At 38.9% G+C, this 15398-nt stretch overlaps 1 protein-coding gene across 4 annotated transcripts in view; it reads left to right on the forward strand.

Moving 5' to 3' along the window:
* Pcnx1 (pecanex homolog 1) overlaps window positions 1-15398 on the forward strand; it is a 134443-nt gene that overhangs the window by 45149 nt on the left and 73896 nt on the right. For 3 of the 4 annotated variants that reach the window (XM_023703279.1, XM_023703283.1, XM_023703282.1), the window contains 3 exons: window positions 6673-6763; window positions 7815-7872; window positions 9162-9379. In XM_023703279.1, the coding sequence (XP_023559047.1) occupies window positions 6673-6763; window positions 7815-7872; window positions 9162-9379 (367 nt within the window). The remainder of the gene's footprint in view (window positions 1-6672; window positions 6764-7814; window positions 7873-9161; window positions 9380-15398) is intronic. The other variant, XM_023703281.1, reaches the window with a different exon arrangement.

Genomic DNA, 15398 nt, shown 5'->3' on the forward strand with positions numbered 1-15398 from the left:
TTTTTCTTTTTAATTTTAGGGAAGTGTCTACAGGGTATTCAAGGTCTCACTACTAGATCGGACTTGTAGTGATCTGCCTGTTTACAGCTTCCCAAGAGCTGGGATTACAGGCGTATGCCATCATGTCTAGTCTCAATCTCAGCATGGCAGGCCCGGGGATCGAAACCCCAGCCCTTGCGTCTGCTTGTAGGAGCTTTGACTTTAATCTGCTGAGCTATTTGGCTGGCCCCTATAATTTTTAAATCTTTTGAAGAGTAGTATTTTCAAATGAAATGCCAAAACAGACAAATATGACTATCAGTTTCCAAAATTGTGATTGATGCCTTGTCGGAATGTTACTGGCTACATTGTGCCATGCTTCATCCACTCAGACTTGTACTTGGCTAGACTTTTTCTCCCTTATTTTTCATCATATATATTAAATATAATAAGTGTCACCCACTTAACGTGTACAGTTGACTGTCTGCTCCGAGATTGTGCACCTGTGGAAACATCACAGTCAAGATGCAGATTATTTCTACCAGCTTCAGGAGAGCGTTTGTGATCTTTCGCAGTCCACCTCTCTTGTCCTGGTCATTCCTAGCCTCTCCCTGCTTTCTGTCATTAAGGATTTTCTTCTTCTAGAAGTGAATATAAGTGTAGTCAAAGCTCTCTGGCCGCTTGTGTTGCTTCTCGTGCACTGTAACCCTTTTACGTTCCCACTCTTGCGTTTGTCATTGTTCTTTTTCCCTGCTGAGTGCTACTCCGTGCTGTGAGCGTGCTGCATATAGTGTGTCCGTTTACCCGCTGATAGGCATTTGTGTCGTTTCTGCATTTTGGGTATTATAAATGCCTGTCAGGTTTTTGGAAACAAGCACTATATTCCCACCAGCAAGTTCCACTTGTTCTAAACCTTGTCAGCATTTGTTATTATTAGGCTTTATAATTTTAGGCCTATAATTTTAGTAGGTTTATGATGAGATGTCATTGTGATTTTCATTTATAGTTCTCTTGTGACTAAGGACAGTGGCATCTGTTGATGCATGTATTTGGCTTATGTAGATCTTTCATGAGGTGTGTCTAATAGTGTACTCATTTTTACAATTAGGCTGTCGGTTATTTTACTGTTGGAGTCTTAGAGCTCTTGATATTTTAGTTTTAACTTAGTTTTTAGAATATGCTTTTATCTTTGTATGGCTTGCCGTTTTGCTTACCTAGTCAGTCTTAGCATCATAGTATCATTGCTGTGCATTAGTTTATCAAGGCAAGAAATTCTCGGCCCTGTGAAACAAAATGAGAGCAGACGCACTTCTGCAGTGGTTTTGGGACAGTCCAGTTGGTGTGGGGATTCACAGGCAGGAGTGGAGATTCAGCTGTGGCTGAAGACAGGTCGCAATAAGTCAGATCCGGAGAACCAGATGTCACTTAGCTAAGTGTATCAGCCAGTCTGCATCTGGGACGCTCAACCTCTTTTCTGATTTCTCCTGTTTAGAAATCTAGCAGTATAGTGCTGGTATTGTAGGGAGATGGACTTCTTTTAAATACTGAAACTTGAGGTAGCAAGTTGATTTCTACTGTGTCAGGAGAGTTAAGAAGATTTTAGGAGCCTGAGGCTTGGGACTAGGTCAGACAGGTGGCAGACCACAGCCTGTGGGGTGAGTCCCACTTTGTACTTGGCTTTGTAAATAAAATGCCTCTTCATATGGTGTGTCATCTGTGGTGCCTTATGTTATACTGACAGGCTTGAATTGTTGCAGCAGGCACTGTGGCCAGTAAAACTTACTTCTGTGTGGCTGCTCATGGAGCAAGTTTGCTAGCCTCAGCCTCTGCTCCTGATCAGAAGAAACAAGCCAGTAACTGTAAACAGCGCTTATGGTGAATCATGTCTGTGTGGGTGAAAAGTCAGGATGGTACCTCCGAGATTCATTGTTGCCCCTGGTAATAGTGGGTGCTGTCCCGGAAATTAGAACTGATCTTAAAGGATTTCTCTCTTAAAAATATAATAATAAGGGAAAGGGGATTTAAAAAAAAAAGAAATATGCTGTAATATGTATTTGTAACCATCCCTCGACATATTATAAACCATGTAAGCTGCAAACATATAAACAAATAAAAAAGTACCTATACACTAATATGTGATATCATTATGAACAGAATCCCCATTATCAGAAGTAGGTACTGTTTTTACTTACTGCTTGAGGACTGTCTTGTAGCTGTGTGTGGTCCTCTTACCAGTCTTCAATAACTGCTGGATACGTTTACTTTCTGTATCTCCCCTCTTGCTCTGTGGCCCTTTTCTGCCCTAGGAATAATTCTAGAAAAGGGACAAATCTTTTAGGGCAGGGTATTAAGGTTAGAATTGGGGGACACTGCATGAAGCGGGGGCTGGAAGTCGAAGAAAATTCCCCACTGAATAGCCTCCTTTCTTTGTATTTGGAAGAATAAAAGGAGGTGTGTAGATGTCTTTAGAAAAACGGGTTACATTAACATTACGAATACAGTAGGAGTTTCTTAGCTGAACACTTCTTAAATTTCTTGATGTGCCTAAGCTCTGTCACGTGAGGAATTTTGTTGCTAGGACAAGTTTGAGAGTCTTGTTTCTTTTTCTTGTCTTTAATCAGTCTTTCGCCGGTGTGTACTTAGCACTTGTCTGCTGTGCCCTTCGTAGCTTCAGGCAGACATGTATGTGTCCTTGGTCTTACTCCAGTGCTGTTCGTCTTTGTGTTGCCTGTCCCTTATTTATTGACCTATGGTTGCTTTGAAATTCTCCTACTCAAAGAAATGATTAACAAATTTCTGTATATATTTGCATTCATTGATGAATATTCATGAATGAGAAATAGTTGGATGTGTTTTTGAGACAGGGTAGTATTATGTAGCCCAGTCTGGTCTTGAACTCTGGGCAGGCTTCCTGCTTCAGCCTCCTGAGTGATGAAATAACAGGTATGTGCCTATGTGCTGGCTATATTTTTCTTTAAAGATGTTATCTCATGACCAGTGTAATTTTTATGAGTGAAATTTCAGCTTCTAGTCATATTTTGTCCGAAATGTATTTCTTTTTCCTCTTGAAATCATGACAGAGTGTTCTTTCAGATATAATTATGAACTGGAAGTTGGGCCATAACAGGATAGCTTTAGTTTATTCATTGATGTTCCTTTGTTTTGGTTAATATTAATTTACTTTGAAATTGTTTTTAATGTAGGACAATATTAAAATAGTTATAATAAGATACATTTTTCTTGTTTGTCACAGGAGATTGAACCCAGGCCCTTCATACTGAGTTACATCCCCAGGCCTTTTAAATTTTTTGAAAATTTGGGGCAGGGTGTTGCTGAGTTGCCCAGGGTGGGCTCAATCTTGGGATCTTTCTTGGCCTCTCCGTGTGCTGCGATTCCAGTGTGTGCCACCATGTCTAGCTAGTGCATACTTTATTTTAAATCTAACTCTAAATATGGTTATAGCTTTGGTTTCAAATAAAAATCTACTGTGAATTAAGGCATTCTTAATCTTTATAAACCAAGAGCATATATACTTATCTCAGTTATTTTTCAAGCTGTCTATAGTAGGTTATTTGGCAAGTTAGTACATTAGAATATTACCAGATTTTTCAGTAAATTTTTAAACTGTATTTTTAGCATAATTTGTTTTCTGATTCATCTCCTAACTTAAATTTCATCCTTTAAGTGCTGCCCTATGCCATACTTACACTTAAAATGGAATATGAGATTTTTTCGGGCACTAAGTTGGCTTCTTGTTCCATGGAGCCTGGTTACAGTGTGTGTGTTCTGTGTATTGGAGAGCCTGGGCATGCTCCTGAGGTGTGGTAGCCAAGCACAAGCTTCTGAGTGGGAAAATAAAACACTGCTGAAGTCAGGCACATCTGTTGAAGTCATAAGTTCCGTTTTCTTAGACAAATTTTATATTTCTCTTTAAATTTCTGAAGGTTGGGGCTAGGAAGACAGCTGAGTGGCATAAGTGACTGCCTGGCAAGCACAAGGTCCTGAGTTTAGTTCCTCGTCAACAAAACAAAAACTGCAATAAAATTTCTGAAGGTTATCACTTGTCAGTTACTGGTCTGTCCTGAAGCATCAGAGCTGTAGATTTAGGTAGTACTAAAGCTACTCAATTTTTCTAGCTCTCTTTCTGTCTAGCAAACCTTTGTTACTAAATATTTGTATTAAAATGCTAGGGCCGGCCTGCTCAGTGGACTAAAGTGCCTGCTTAGGGAGGCGAAGAGATGGGGTTCCGTCCCGCCTTGCCATGCTTGCCTACCCCTGGGGTATGCTGAGAGGGCAGCTGAGCCTGGGCCTGGTGGCGCGCCTGTAATCCCAGCGCTTGGGGGGCTGAACACAGGAGTAGCACTGCGGGCCTGTGTAGTGAGACCCTGTACACCCTGTACTGAATACATAAAGTTTTAAAATAAAACGCTGCTACTTTAGGTAAGTGTAATACTAAACATCTGTAAAAGACAACATAGTAAAATCACTTAATATTCTCTCACTCATCTATTTGAAATTATAAAGACATGTTCAGTTCATTTTAGCTGTGTATAAATATACTTAATAACTAAAATAGATTTATAAGAGTCCTATGGAAAACTTACAACATAGTACAATAATTGAAACTACTACAGAGTACAGAATTAACTTATTTCTAAAATACATATGGATTGCATGTTATCACACAGAAGTGAATGCATTCATTTTTATTGAACTTCATGTGTAGTAGCTGAACTCCTCCTGTTTTTTGTTACTCTGATGTAGTCTTAAGTTTATGAAAATTTCAACATTTTACAATCTATGATTTTATTCAGGTTTTTTATTTGTTATTTTATTTTATTTTATTTTATTTTACTTGTGGTACTAGGGATAGAACTTAGGACCTTGAGCTTTCCAGGCAGGTCTTTGTGCCACTGAGCTGTCTCCCCAGCCCTAAAGTATTTTTTCTGTTAGTGAAAGTTTAGTTGTGATACCACAGCTAACCTCGATTATCCATTATAAAGAAGCAGAATGTAAAACATTACTGTTTAAAATTTACAGTTTCATTTGAACCAGTGGTTCTTTTTTCCCCACTAATAATTTCTGCAGCCTACACTTCCATGAAATGAAAACTGTCAGCAGTGCTTCTAAGAAGTATGCAGCCTGTATCATTTTATTGTTGTTTGTTAATCATGACTGAAAGACCAGGAAGGAAAAGTAGGGTCTTAAGATAATCTGTGCTGAATAATCCCTCCTTGGGAAAAATACACGAACTGAGTATTTTGTAAAAAAGCTTTTTCTTAATTGACCTCAGAAGTATATGATTTGTGCTAGAAAAGAATCCTTCTACAGCAAACAGCCTAATAAAATAAAATTATTTACATAGCCTGTCTCATGACCTACAGAAAGTATTTGATCAGTGTTACTTATTAAAGGTGTTTTCCCCTGGACCCAAGCCATTTATTTATTTATTTATTTATTTATTTATTTTTGGCGGATCCGGGGATTGAACTCAGGCCCTTATGGCAAGCACTTATTCTACTGAGCTATCTCCCCGGCCCCTCCCAAGCCTTTTAAAGAATAAAATAATGTTTAAAATGTTCTGTACATCCTTACATATTAGCATATTATGGCTTTTTGTCATTTCTTTGAAGGATTACATTTAAACTATACAAATTCTTACTGTGTCTTGTTTACATTATAAGCGTGGAAGAACCTGCGTTTTAGCGTGCTGTGAAGTTGATACTGATCTTTAGGATCCCTCAAAACTATTGAACAGCCTCAGTAACACTGGCTGGTGAAAGAAAAATCTCAGATTCTTGAAAAGCAGCCTGGGCTACCAATAGCTGGTTACCAAATTAAATACCGCTACTCACTGCCCTCCTGGGAATTTATATTAATTTGCTTATACGTCCTGCTAGCGCTGTGGCTTCACAGGTCCTCAAAAATGCAGTTGAGGCATTATTCAGATTTTTACAATTCTGTTACCGGAAATCACTTTGTGTGATTAAGTTTCTGTTGAGGCAGCCAGGTGTGTGTTGCTCTGTTTTCACGGGAGTGAGCATAGTATTTAAGGAAAGGCCCCAGTGATGAGTGTAAGGACTGCCGCGGCAGCCTTGTCGCTGAGAAGAGGAGTCGGGCCAGATTTCATTTCTAAACCTTTACCAGTTTTTAGAGCTATTTTGATGTCACAATTACTATTCCTCAATATTTCACAGAGCTCCTTGTTATAAAAATCATACTACTACTAATATTCACTAAGTAGTTCAGTTAGCACCAGCGCTGTAACTCGTTCAGTTTCTTACACTTCCTTAGGTTCGCTTTGATACTTCATGTCTTCCTAAATTGTCTTTCTTTGTTTTCTTGAAGTTTGAACTGTCTGAAAACTTAAGAGCCACTCACCACCTACAAGAAGTGGTCAGTTGGCTTAGATTAATTCACATAACTACTGGGATGTGTGGGCAGGAGAAGAGAGAAAGCTGCCTTAAGTTACCCTTCCTGTTAACCCCAGGCTATATATGGTAGCGTCTTACCCCAGTTTCTAGCTTTCTTTTTCAATTCACATCATGCTGAATTCCATCCAGATAATTGTTTTTAAGATATTTTGGAAAAGGTTGATTTTTTTTTTTAAATGTGAAAAGTTATTTAGTGTTATCATGAAGGAAAACTTCTTAGAATGCTAACAGCTTTTTTAAAAAATCATTTATTTGCTAGGTAAGTTCTCTTCTACGCTCTATGAGACTGGTGGCTGTGATATGTCACTTGTGAATTTTGAACCAGCAGCAAGAAGAGCATCTAATATCTGGTATGTGTGAAGACATGTTAGGGGTATATATGTGGTTACATAGATTTGCCATGTTTAAATATTTTAAGCCTCAAGGAGCAGAAGCTTGATTAAAATTATTTATGGCATGTACTTGAGGTATAGCATACGTGAAATCTTATGTACCTTGTAGAAGGGCTAACTCTAGTTAACTAACTTGTGCATTAATTTTAAAAAAATAGATTTTGGTGCTACTGAGGGTTGAAGCTGGGGCCTTTGTGCTGAGCTACATCCCCAGCTGCCCCACTCTTCTTTTTTCTTATTTGAGACAGGGTCTCGCTAAGTTTCCCAGGTGGCACTTGAATTTAGGATCCCCCTGCCTCAGTCTCCCAGAGTGTTGAGATTACAGGTGTGCACTAACATACCTGGCCCATTCTTTTGAGATTTGAGGGGCCATTTAAATGAGTAGGGTCTTCTAGTTATTTGCATAAGCATTCTGATCCAGTACGGTTAGGATTCGCTTTCAAAAAATTATTCAGTTGTAATGTATATTAGCTGATTCTTAACAGTAGAAACCTGTGAGAGTGGAGAAATTGAAACACTTGTTAGGTTTAGTATAATATAGGTGAAGAGTAATTTCTTACATTATATATGGGAGAAAGCCTCCAATTTTGAAATGCAAAATTAACTGACTTGTAGAAACTGAATTTTCATATTCTAGGCTGTATCATTTGTTAGCTTAAATATATTCCATTTTTAATGGCTCCGGGAAATTTATTAATTGGATCCTCTCATTTAAACACTTGCATGAGAACCTTGTGATCAAGCACTCGTATGTTACCAGTGAGAAAACTGAGGAATAAAGAAACTAGAGAACTTGTCCAAGATCTCAGTTTGCTGAAGAGGAGATTTGGACGCAGATAACTGGTTCATATGGTGTTCCCTTAATCACAACTCAAGGAAATGCTGTTTTATATTTTGAAGTTGACATGGAAAAGTGAAAATAATATAAATACCATCCAACTTAAACCATTTATTTTTCTTTCCACTGTTTCACAAACTATCCTCTGACTTTTTATCCATTTTATTTTAGTGACACGGACTCTCATGTATCCAGTTCTACCTCAGTACGATTTTACCCACATGATGTGGTAGGTTTTTCATTATTACTGCAGCATGGTATCTTTTCATATTTATATTAATAGGTGTACAAATCAGAAAAATCGATAAAGTCTCAAAATGTCAATTTTGTTGAAAATGGTTGAAAAATCAGCTGTGTTTCCTATAGCAGATCTCTCTTAGTCCTTTGATAAGAAACAAAGAAGAAACCATGAAATTTATTATGCCCCTAAAATACACATATTTTGAGGATCGGTAAAGGTCCATTTATTCACTAGCATCTATAATCTAATTGTGAATTATTAATTGTACTATTTGTCAACTTCACCAGATATTATGATTTGGTATAGTTGTAATGCCAATTACAGTTTGTTTGTTTGTTTGTTTGTTTGTTTGTGGAACTGGGGATTGAACTCAGTCCCTTGCCAGGGAAGTGCTTATTCCACTGAACCATCTCCCTGACCCCGACAATTACTGCATAGAAATTATGACATGAGATATAGTAGGAATTTAAAAAAGCATTGTTTATGTCATCAAGATATATATTTGAAGGGGGCCTGCCCAAAAGCTCAGTTGTTTAAATGCCTGCTTATGCAAAGCAGTGGGGCTCAGAATTCTGTGGTTCGTTCCCCAGATCCTCATGCCCTACCTGACCTGCCCATGAGGCATCTTGAGAGGACCAAAAAAAAAATCCTTCTCAACTTTGAGGGGCCAGGGAGATGGCTCAGTAGAATAAAGCGCTTCCCTGGCAAGCGCAGGGGCCTGAGTTCAATCTCTGGTTCTGCGCCCCCCCCCAAAAAAAAACCCCTATATATATTTAATATGTTTTATTATATATAATATGTGTATGTATACACGTACATATTGTGTGTGTGTGTTACTGCGCGGCCTAGCAACACAAGAGGAGAGAGTAAGATTTGAAAGCAGTGACAGCAGTGGCAGGACACCATCTGTGGAAATGAGAGCCAAGGGCTCAGATTTCTCGTTAGCAATGGGATTCCTAGTTTACTGAGAAAGGAGCATCCGTGTGGCTGGGAGAAGTTATCAGTGCTTCAGGGCAGGCTATTTCGATGGATTTGTTAGCTGTATGAGCATAAAGTCTTAAGGACTGCACGCACGCTCCCCAACCGCCTGTCGATTAGCTTGCCTGCTTTCAGTTCACCTTCTGTTATGTGACCCTCTGTGCTTTCTAGCGATCGTAGCTTTCCCAAGGAGTGGGCCAGAGTATTCAGGAGCTTGGGTAATATATAAACTGACAGAGTAACTCAGTCATGATTTAATTAAAAATATTTCAAGTTTTCTGGTGCTGACTTTGTTTTAGCTCTCTCTCCCACAGATTCGGTTGAATAGACTATTGACCATTGATACAGACCTGTTGGAGCAACAGGACATTGACCTAAGCCCTGACTTGGCGGCCACTTATGGTCCAACAGAAGAAGCTGCCCAAAAGGTTAAACATTACTACCGCTTTTGGATCCTGCCGCAGCTGTGGATCGGCATTAACTTTGACAGACTCACACTTCTGGCTCTGTTTGATAGGTAAGTAGTGTGATATTAAAATATGTGAAGGGTTTGTTCTTAATTTGGTGTCTTATGCCATTGTCATGTTAGGAAATAATTCTATTTTTGTCTTTTGGGGATTGATTCATTTAGAATCCATTAAAAACTTGTAATTACAATAAATTTATATAAGGAAATCTTTTATTATCAATAACAGTCATTCAGCTGGTTGTTAAAATATAGAATATATGAAGCATTGATAATCTTATTAATACTGTAGGTAATATGATCCTGTGTTAAAGGTTTTTTGTTTTTTGGTTTTTTTGGGCAGAACTGGGGATTGAACTCAGGGCCTTGCTCTTGCCAGGCAAGCATTTATTCTACTGAGCTATCTCCCAGGACCTTTTGCAAAAATTTTATGTATTTGGTACAGGATCTCACTTTTTTTATTTTCTGTATGTTAGGGAAGAGCCTGCAGGGTGCTTATGGTCTCACTACTAGATAGGACTTCTAGCGATTTTCCTGTTTACAGCCTCCCAAGTGCTGAGGTTACAGGCACACACCACCACACCCAGTTTCATTCACCCTCTCGTCGCCGACATGGCAGGCCCGGTGATTGAACTCTTGGCCCCTGTGCCTGTTTGCAGGCGCTTTAATCTGCTGAGCTATTTGGCTGGCCTTCCGAATCTCACTATGCAGCTCAGACTTATCGTGATCTTCCCATCTCAGCCTCCCCAACAGTGAGATTGTAGGCATGCATCACCACATCCAGTCTCCTTGGCTGGCATGGATGTGGTAGTAGGGATTGAGCCTGGGTCCTGTACTTGCCTCTATGCAGGCACCTAGACCATTGAGCTATCTGCGGCTCCCTCAGTATAAAAGTTATGAGAGGAAAATTTTGTTTCTACTTCTTAGCACTGCTATATTGGTGATAAACACATTGATTGGGTTACAAATGTGGTGACTTAACAGCTGTTTCCATTCGACATGGAATAACAGTACTAGATTTATCCTCCCCATGTGAACAGACAAAATATGCGAAAAGGTGGTTTTTAAGACACTGGAGGTAAGACAGTGAAGGACAGTGATTCCTGAGAGATGAGAAACAGATGCTGTGAGCCTGCAGTTGCCCCAGGAACCTAAGAGAGTTCCTGGATTGTGACACACGGGAGGAGAACTGAGAGGACAGCAGCCTTCATTAGTTGAGCTGGAGTCCATTGGACAGACTGTCTGATGAGAACAAGCTGGTTGGATGGCAGACCTCCCAGGTCTAGAGTCGGTCCTCTTGGCTGTTGAGCAGAATATTTTGAATTCATATATTTGAAGAAGCTGTCTGCTCCAGAGAATTTTGTCTCAAAAATAGAGAATTGTTAGCCTTGTGTGAACACTACTTTTAGATCCACCTAAAAAATTATAAAAGCAAGACCCAGAGAGCTCATGCTATTTCCACATAGCATAACAAACTCATGGAGATTGATAGTAATGTACAATTACCCTCCACTCACTACATTAGATTCTTCTCCATTCAGTCAGTGATAACCAGCCGTGCAAAGAAGAAAACATGCGAAGAAGTGAGAATACAAGACCTATCATAAAAATAAGAGCAACCAACTTGAAATGACACAGGATGATTAGAAATAATCCCCAAATCAAATTTAAAAAGTTGAATGCTACCATGTCTGGAACAAAAATGTACTAGGGTACTGAGGGTATGGTAGAACCCTGGCCTGGTTGGTGTGCATGAGGCTCTGGGTCAGTTCCCCACAGGAGGGAAGGAAGAGATGGCGGGAGGAAGGAGAGAGAGAAGAGGAAAAAGAAGAGAAGGGAAGTACACAGATGGAATTAATGGGTAGGTTACATATTATAGAAAAAATGATTAGTGAATTTGAAGGCATAATGATAGAAACTGTCTACAGTGAAGCAGGGAAAAAATAAAAACAATCTCTCCCTTCTAAACAAAATAACAACAAGAGCAAGCTGTGGGAGTGCTGCAAGAGGAGACAAGTACAAAAGAAAAAGTCTTGAAGAAGTAACAGTAAGCTTTCCAAATCTGATGAGAACTGTAAACACATTCAGAAGAGAGGTCCAAGTACAAGAGCCTGAAGAAAGCTGCACCAAGGCATGTTCATTCCTCAGAACCAGAGGTAAAATCTTAAAAACCACAAGGAAAAAAAGAAAGCCTATCTGAATATGAAAGAGTAAGAATAGGAAGACATTCATTTTATTGGTGGAAATACTGAAAGAAAATAGTGGAACAGTGTCTTCTAAATTTTTGAAAGGAAAATTACTAAATTGTAGACCTAATATTGCATACCAGTGAAAGTATTCTTTTACTGGAGAGGATGGGGCGATAGCTCAGTGGCCTGAGCGTTTGCCTGGCAAGCACAAGAGTCTGAGTTCCATCCTCAGTACTAGATGCCATGCTGGCCCTGATGCCAGGCGTGGTGGCACATGCCTGTAATCCCAGCACTGGGGAGGCTGAGACAGGAGGATCATTAGGAGCCTGAGCTATGTAGTGAGTGCCTATACCAAATTAATTAATTTAAAAAACACTTGAGAAAAGGGAAGAAGAGAGAGACATTTTCAAACTAGGAAAAATGAGAACATTTTATCAGAAGTATATTCATGCTACAAAAAACAGTTAAGGATTTCTTTAAAGCAGAAGGAAAATGATATCAGAACTATAGAGCTACCTAAAAGAATAAAGATCACGAGGAATGCTAACTACATGAGTAAATATGTAAGATATTTTTCTTCAGAATTAAATCGCTTTAAGAGGTGATGGCTTAAACCAAGTAACAATGGACTGTGTAGCTCATCACATGTAAAAATAATACTGATAACAATATAAAGGCCCAAAGGAGAAAAATAGAAATATGCAAGTTTCTTGTATCATCACTTGAAGATACAGTATCATAAAATATATACAATAAATTAGCATGGGTGTGCAATGTTTTGTCTTGCCTGGGCAGCATTGAGTGAAGAGGAAGATTTTTGAGCCATAAATAAAATACATACATAGGTAATGTGTATGTAACAAGGCTTTATCTTCTTTTTTTTTCATAATTTTATTGAGAAACAAACAGCAATGAGACAGTTTCAAATCAAATTGGTAGGACAGTTTCAATAATTAACACATTGCATACTCTTTTTTCCTAGTGGTTATTTGCTGTACAAGATGCAGACATGATATCCAATTTACAAACACTATTAGAACAAATCCCTCTATTCATTAAGAGAATATAACTATCTATCCTAACCATTTTGAATACACAGATACAAAATGGACATCTATCTGTATCCCCTTTTTTGTTTAGTTCCGTCACTTAAATATTATAGGTATGTTAACTCAGCAAAATATTCTAAGATTCCAGTAGTCCATAATAGTATTGGGTCTTCTGCTTGACTGGCAATGTCAGAAATTATTGCCCTGAGTCCCCTACAGCTCAACATAGCAGCATGGCTTTACTTCTTATACTTCGTTTTTATATTTTTTATGGTTAAGACCAAGATAAAGTAAGACCTATATAACAAGAAATGTAACTTTCGTATCTCATAAGGTCAGTCACATCCCCTCAGTATTTATCCTGAGATCCCATACCTTAGATTGTAGAACCTTTGTCAGTGTCAGCCATGTGGATGAGTCACGGCCATTGCTTGGCCAATGTGTTCCCCGTGAAAGGCTGAGAGAATGTTTTCTCTCCATGTGACTCTCCTTAGGCACACTCTACATCATCGATCACTTTCCTCTTTGGCCCCATAATCTCCTTGATCAGAAAATTTGGGACACTACAGAGTTACATGACGTTACAGTACAAATTCTCATATGTCCTGAGTCTTAATTGACCTTGGAAGGCTAGGGCCAAAATGTTGACTTTCCTTGCAGCTCTTCTTTTTCTCTAATTTTGGTCTACAAACTTAGGTTGTTAACCCTCCAGAAGACAAGCTTATTGTTATTACCATACAACCTAGTCTGTTAAGCTTAACCTCACTATCTGTCTGAATATCAAACTTTATCTTCTTTAATATAAAATTTTAAAAGGACAGCAAGGGGCCCATAGGTTGCAGGTTGGACACACCTATAGGTAACCCCTAGTACAAGACTTAGAGCTTACATGTCAAGAAAGGAAGTAAAACAGACTAATAGAGATGATTCTCATTTTAAAAGGCATTAAAAAGAGATAAAAAGTACAGATAGAAAATAATACAGTTGGAAAAATTTTGAGTTACTTTCATTTAAAAAGACTGCTGTCTACAGAAATTTAAGTGTCAGAACAGTAGGTCAAAAATAAAAAGAGAAGAAAAAAATTGAGAAAGATAAATCATGATGGACCAGAGAAAAGAATTTTGAGCCATCTGTGTAAGTGTTAGATAAAGTATATGGCAGAGCAGAGAGTACTGTCACAAAGGGAACATCATTTAATAATGAAATGGAGTCAGGAAACTTGTAGGGTTTAACAGTCTTCTGTGGTTCTGTACCTAAAACAGCCTCAAAATACATATGGGCTGGAAGTGTGACTCTGGTAGAACACATGCCTAGTGAGCACAGGCCCAGTTGGGATCTTCAGCAGCACCACCTGAGAAACAAAGCAAGGCTTGCTAAGGTAAACCCACCAGTACAGCTGATCGCAGCGTCCTTGAAATGATCCGTGGATGAATATATGCAAAGCAGCCAGCTTCCCGTTTCCGTGACGACATGCCCAGGTGATGAGTTAGAATGAGGAAGCTTGGTTTGGCTCAGAGGTGGTAGTCCAGGCCACATGGCTCTCTGCTTTGGGCCTGTGGTGGAGCGGGATGTTACGGTGGGAGTACGTGGTGAGGATGCCACTCACGGCAGCCAGGGAGCAGGGAAGCAGGAGGAGCTCAGCGTGCACGTCCCCGTCATTGGAAAGATTTAAATATGAGGCTGTTTTGAAGACACAGAACATTCAGTCCCTCTCTGAAGAGCCATTCTTAGAAATATTATTCTTGGTTTATTATCATTTATAACATTTATATTTTTTCTCTCTTTTTTTTTTTAATGACAGAACCTATACTTCCTGTATGCTTGGTTTTGTGTTCTGCTTCAGGTTGCAAATGAGCTGAGCATATTTTCATGTCATTTAATATTATTTGATAACAGAACGTTAACAAGTAAAGGTTTAGCATTGTATAAATAGAATTTCCTCAAAAAGTAATGACATCAATTTAAGTTTTAAGGGTAGCAAAAAATCACCTTCATTACTAGTTCTAATATCTTGGACACAGTGTTTTTTTCTTTCACATTTTCAATTTGCTAAAGTATAGTATTGTTTCAGCAGCTTGATAGAGTCAGATAGGATTTTGGTCACTACCTTCATTCTCAAGACACCTAAGAGCCTGTGTTTAAGAGATCCTAACAAGTGCGGTTGGGGATTATTTGAGGGGAAAGCAAAACAACTTGGTATTGAAATTTGGTTATGAGCTTTGTCATATAAAATAATGAGTATTTCAAATTTAAAATTCTCTAGAAATTGTTCTGAGGTTTTAGTTTTTAAACTTTTTTTTTTTAATTTTTTTTCTGTATTTTAGGGAAGGGGCTACAGGGTATTCAGGGTCTCACTACTAGATTGGACTGGTAGTGATCCGCCTGTTCACAGCTTCCCAAGTGCTGAGATTACAGGCTTGCGCCACCACGCCCAGTCTCAGTTGCCGTCTCAGCATGCCCCAGGGGTGGGGCTGGCAGGACAGGACTGGGGATCAAACCCTTGCCCCTGCACCTGCTTGCAGGCACTTTAATCCACTGAGCTATTTGGCTAGTCCTTTTAACTTTTTCTTTGTATAATAAAGTTGCCAGAAAGGCAAATGTTAAGAAAAAACTTCTAATAGAAGTGAAAGCTACAGTATAATTGGAACTTTATAGATTTGGTATGGCACTTGATTTGAATTTGTGTTGAACCCATATAACAGCAATTTCTTTTTCAGTGTGATCTGCAGCCTGTTCAAACCTAGTGCTGCACCCAAAGCGCATTCCAGACATTCTGCTTCGATGTCGGCCCTTTTTTGCATCTGTTTAATTTCTTCACAGTATACTTACTCA

Source organism: Octodon degus, unplaced genomic scaffold, assembly GCF_000260255.1.
Source record: "Octodon degus isolate 3935 unplaced genomic scaffold, OctDeg1.0 scaffold00007, whole genome shotgun sequence".
Taxonomy (NCBI): domain Eukaryota; kingdom Metazoa; phylum Chordata; class Mammalia; order Rodentia; family Octodontidae; genus Octodon; species Octodon degus.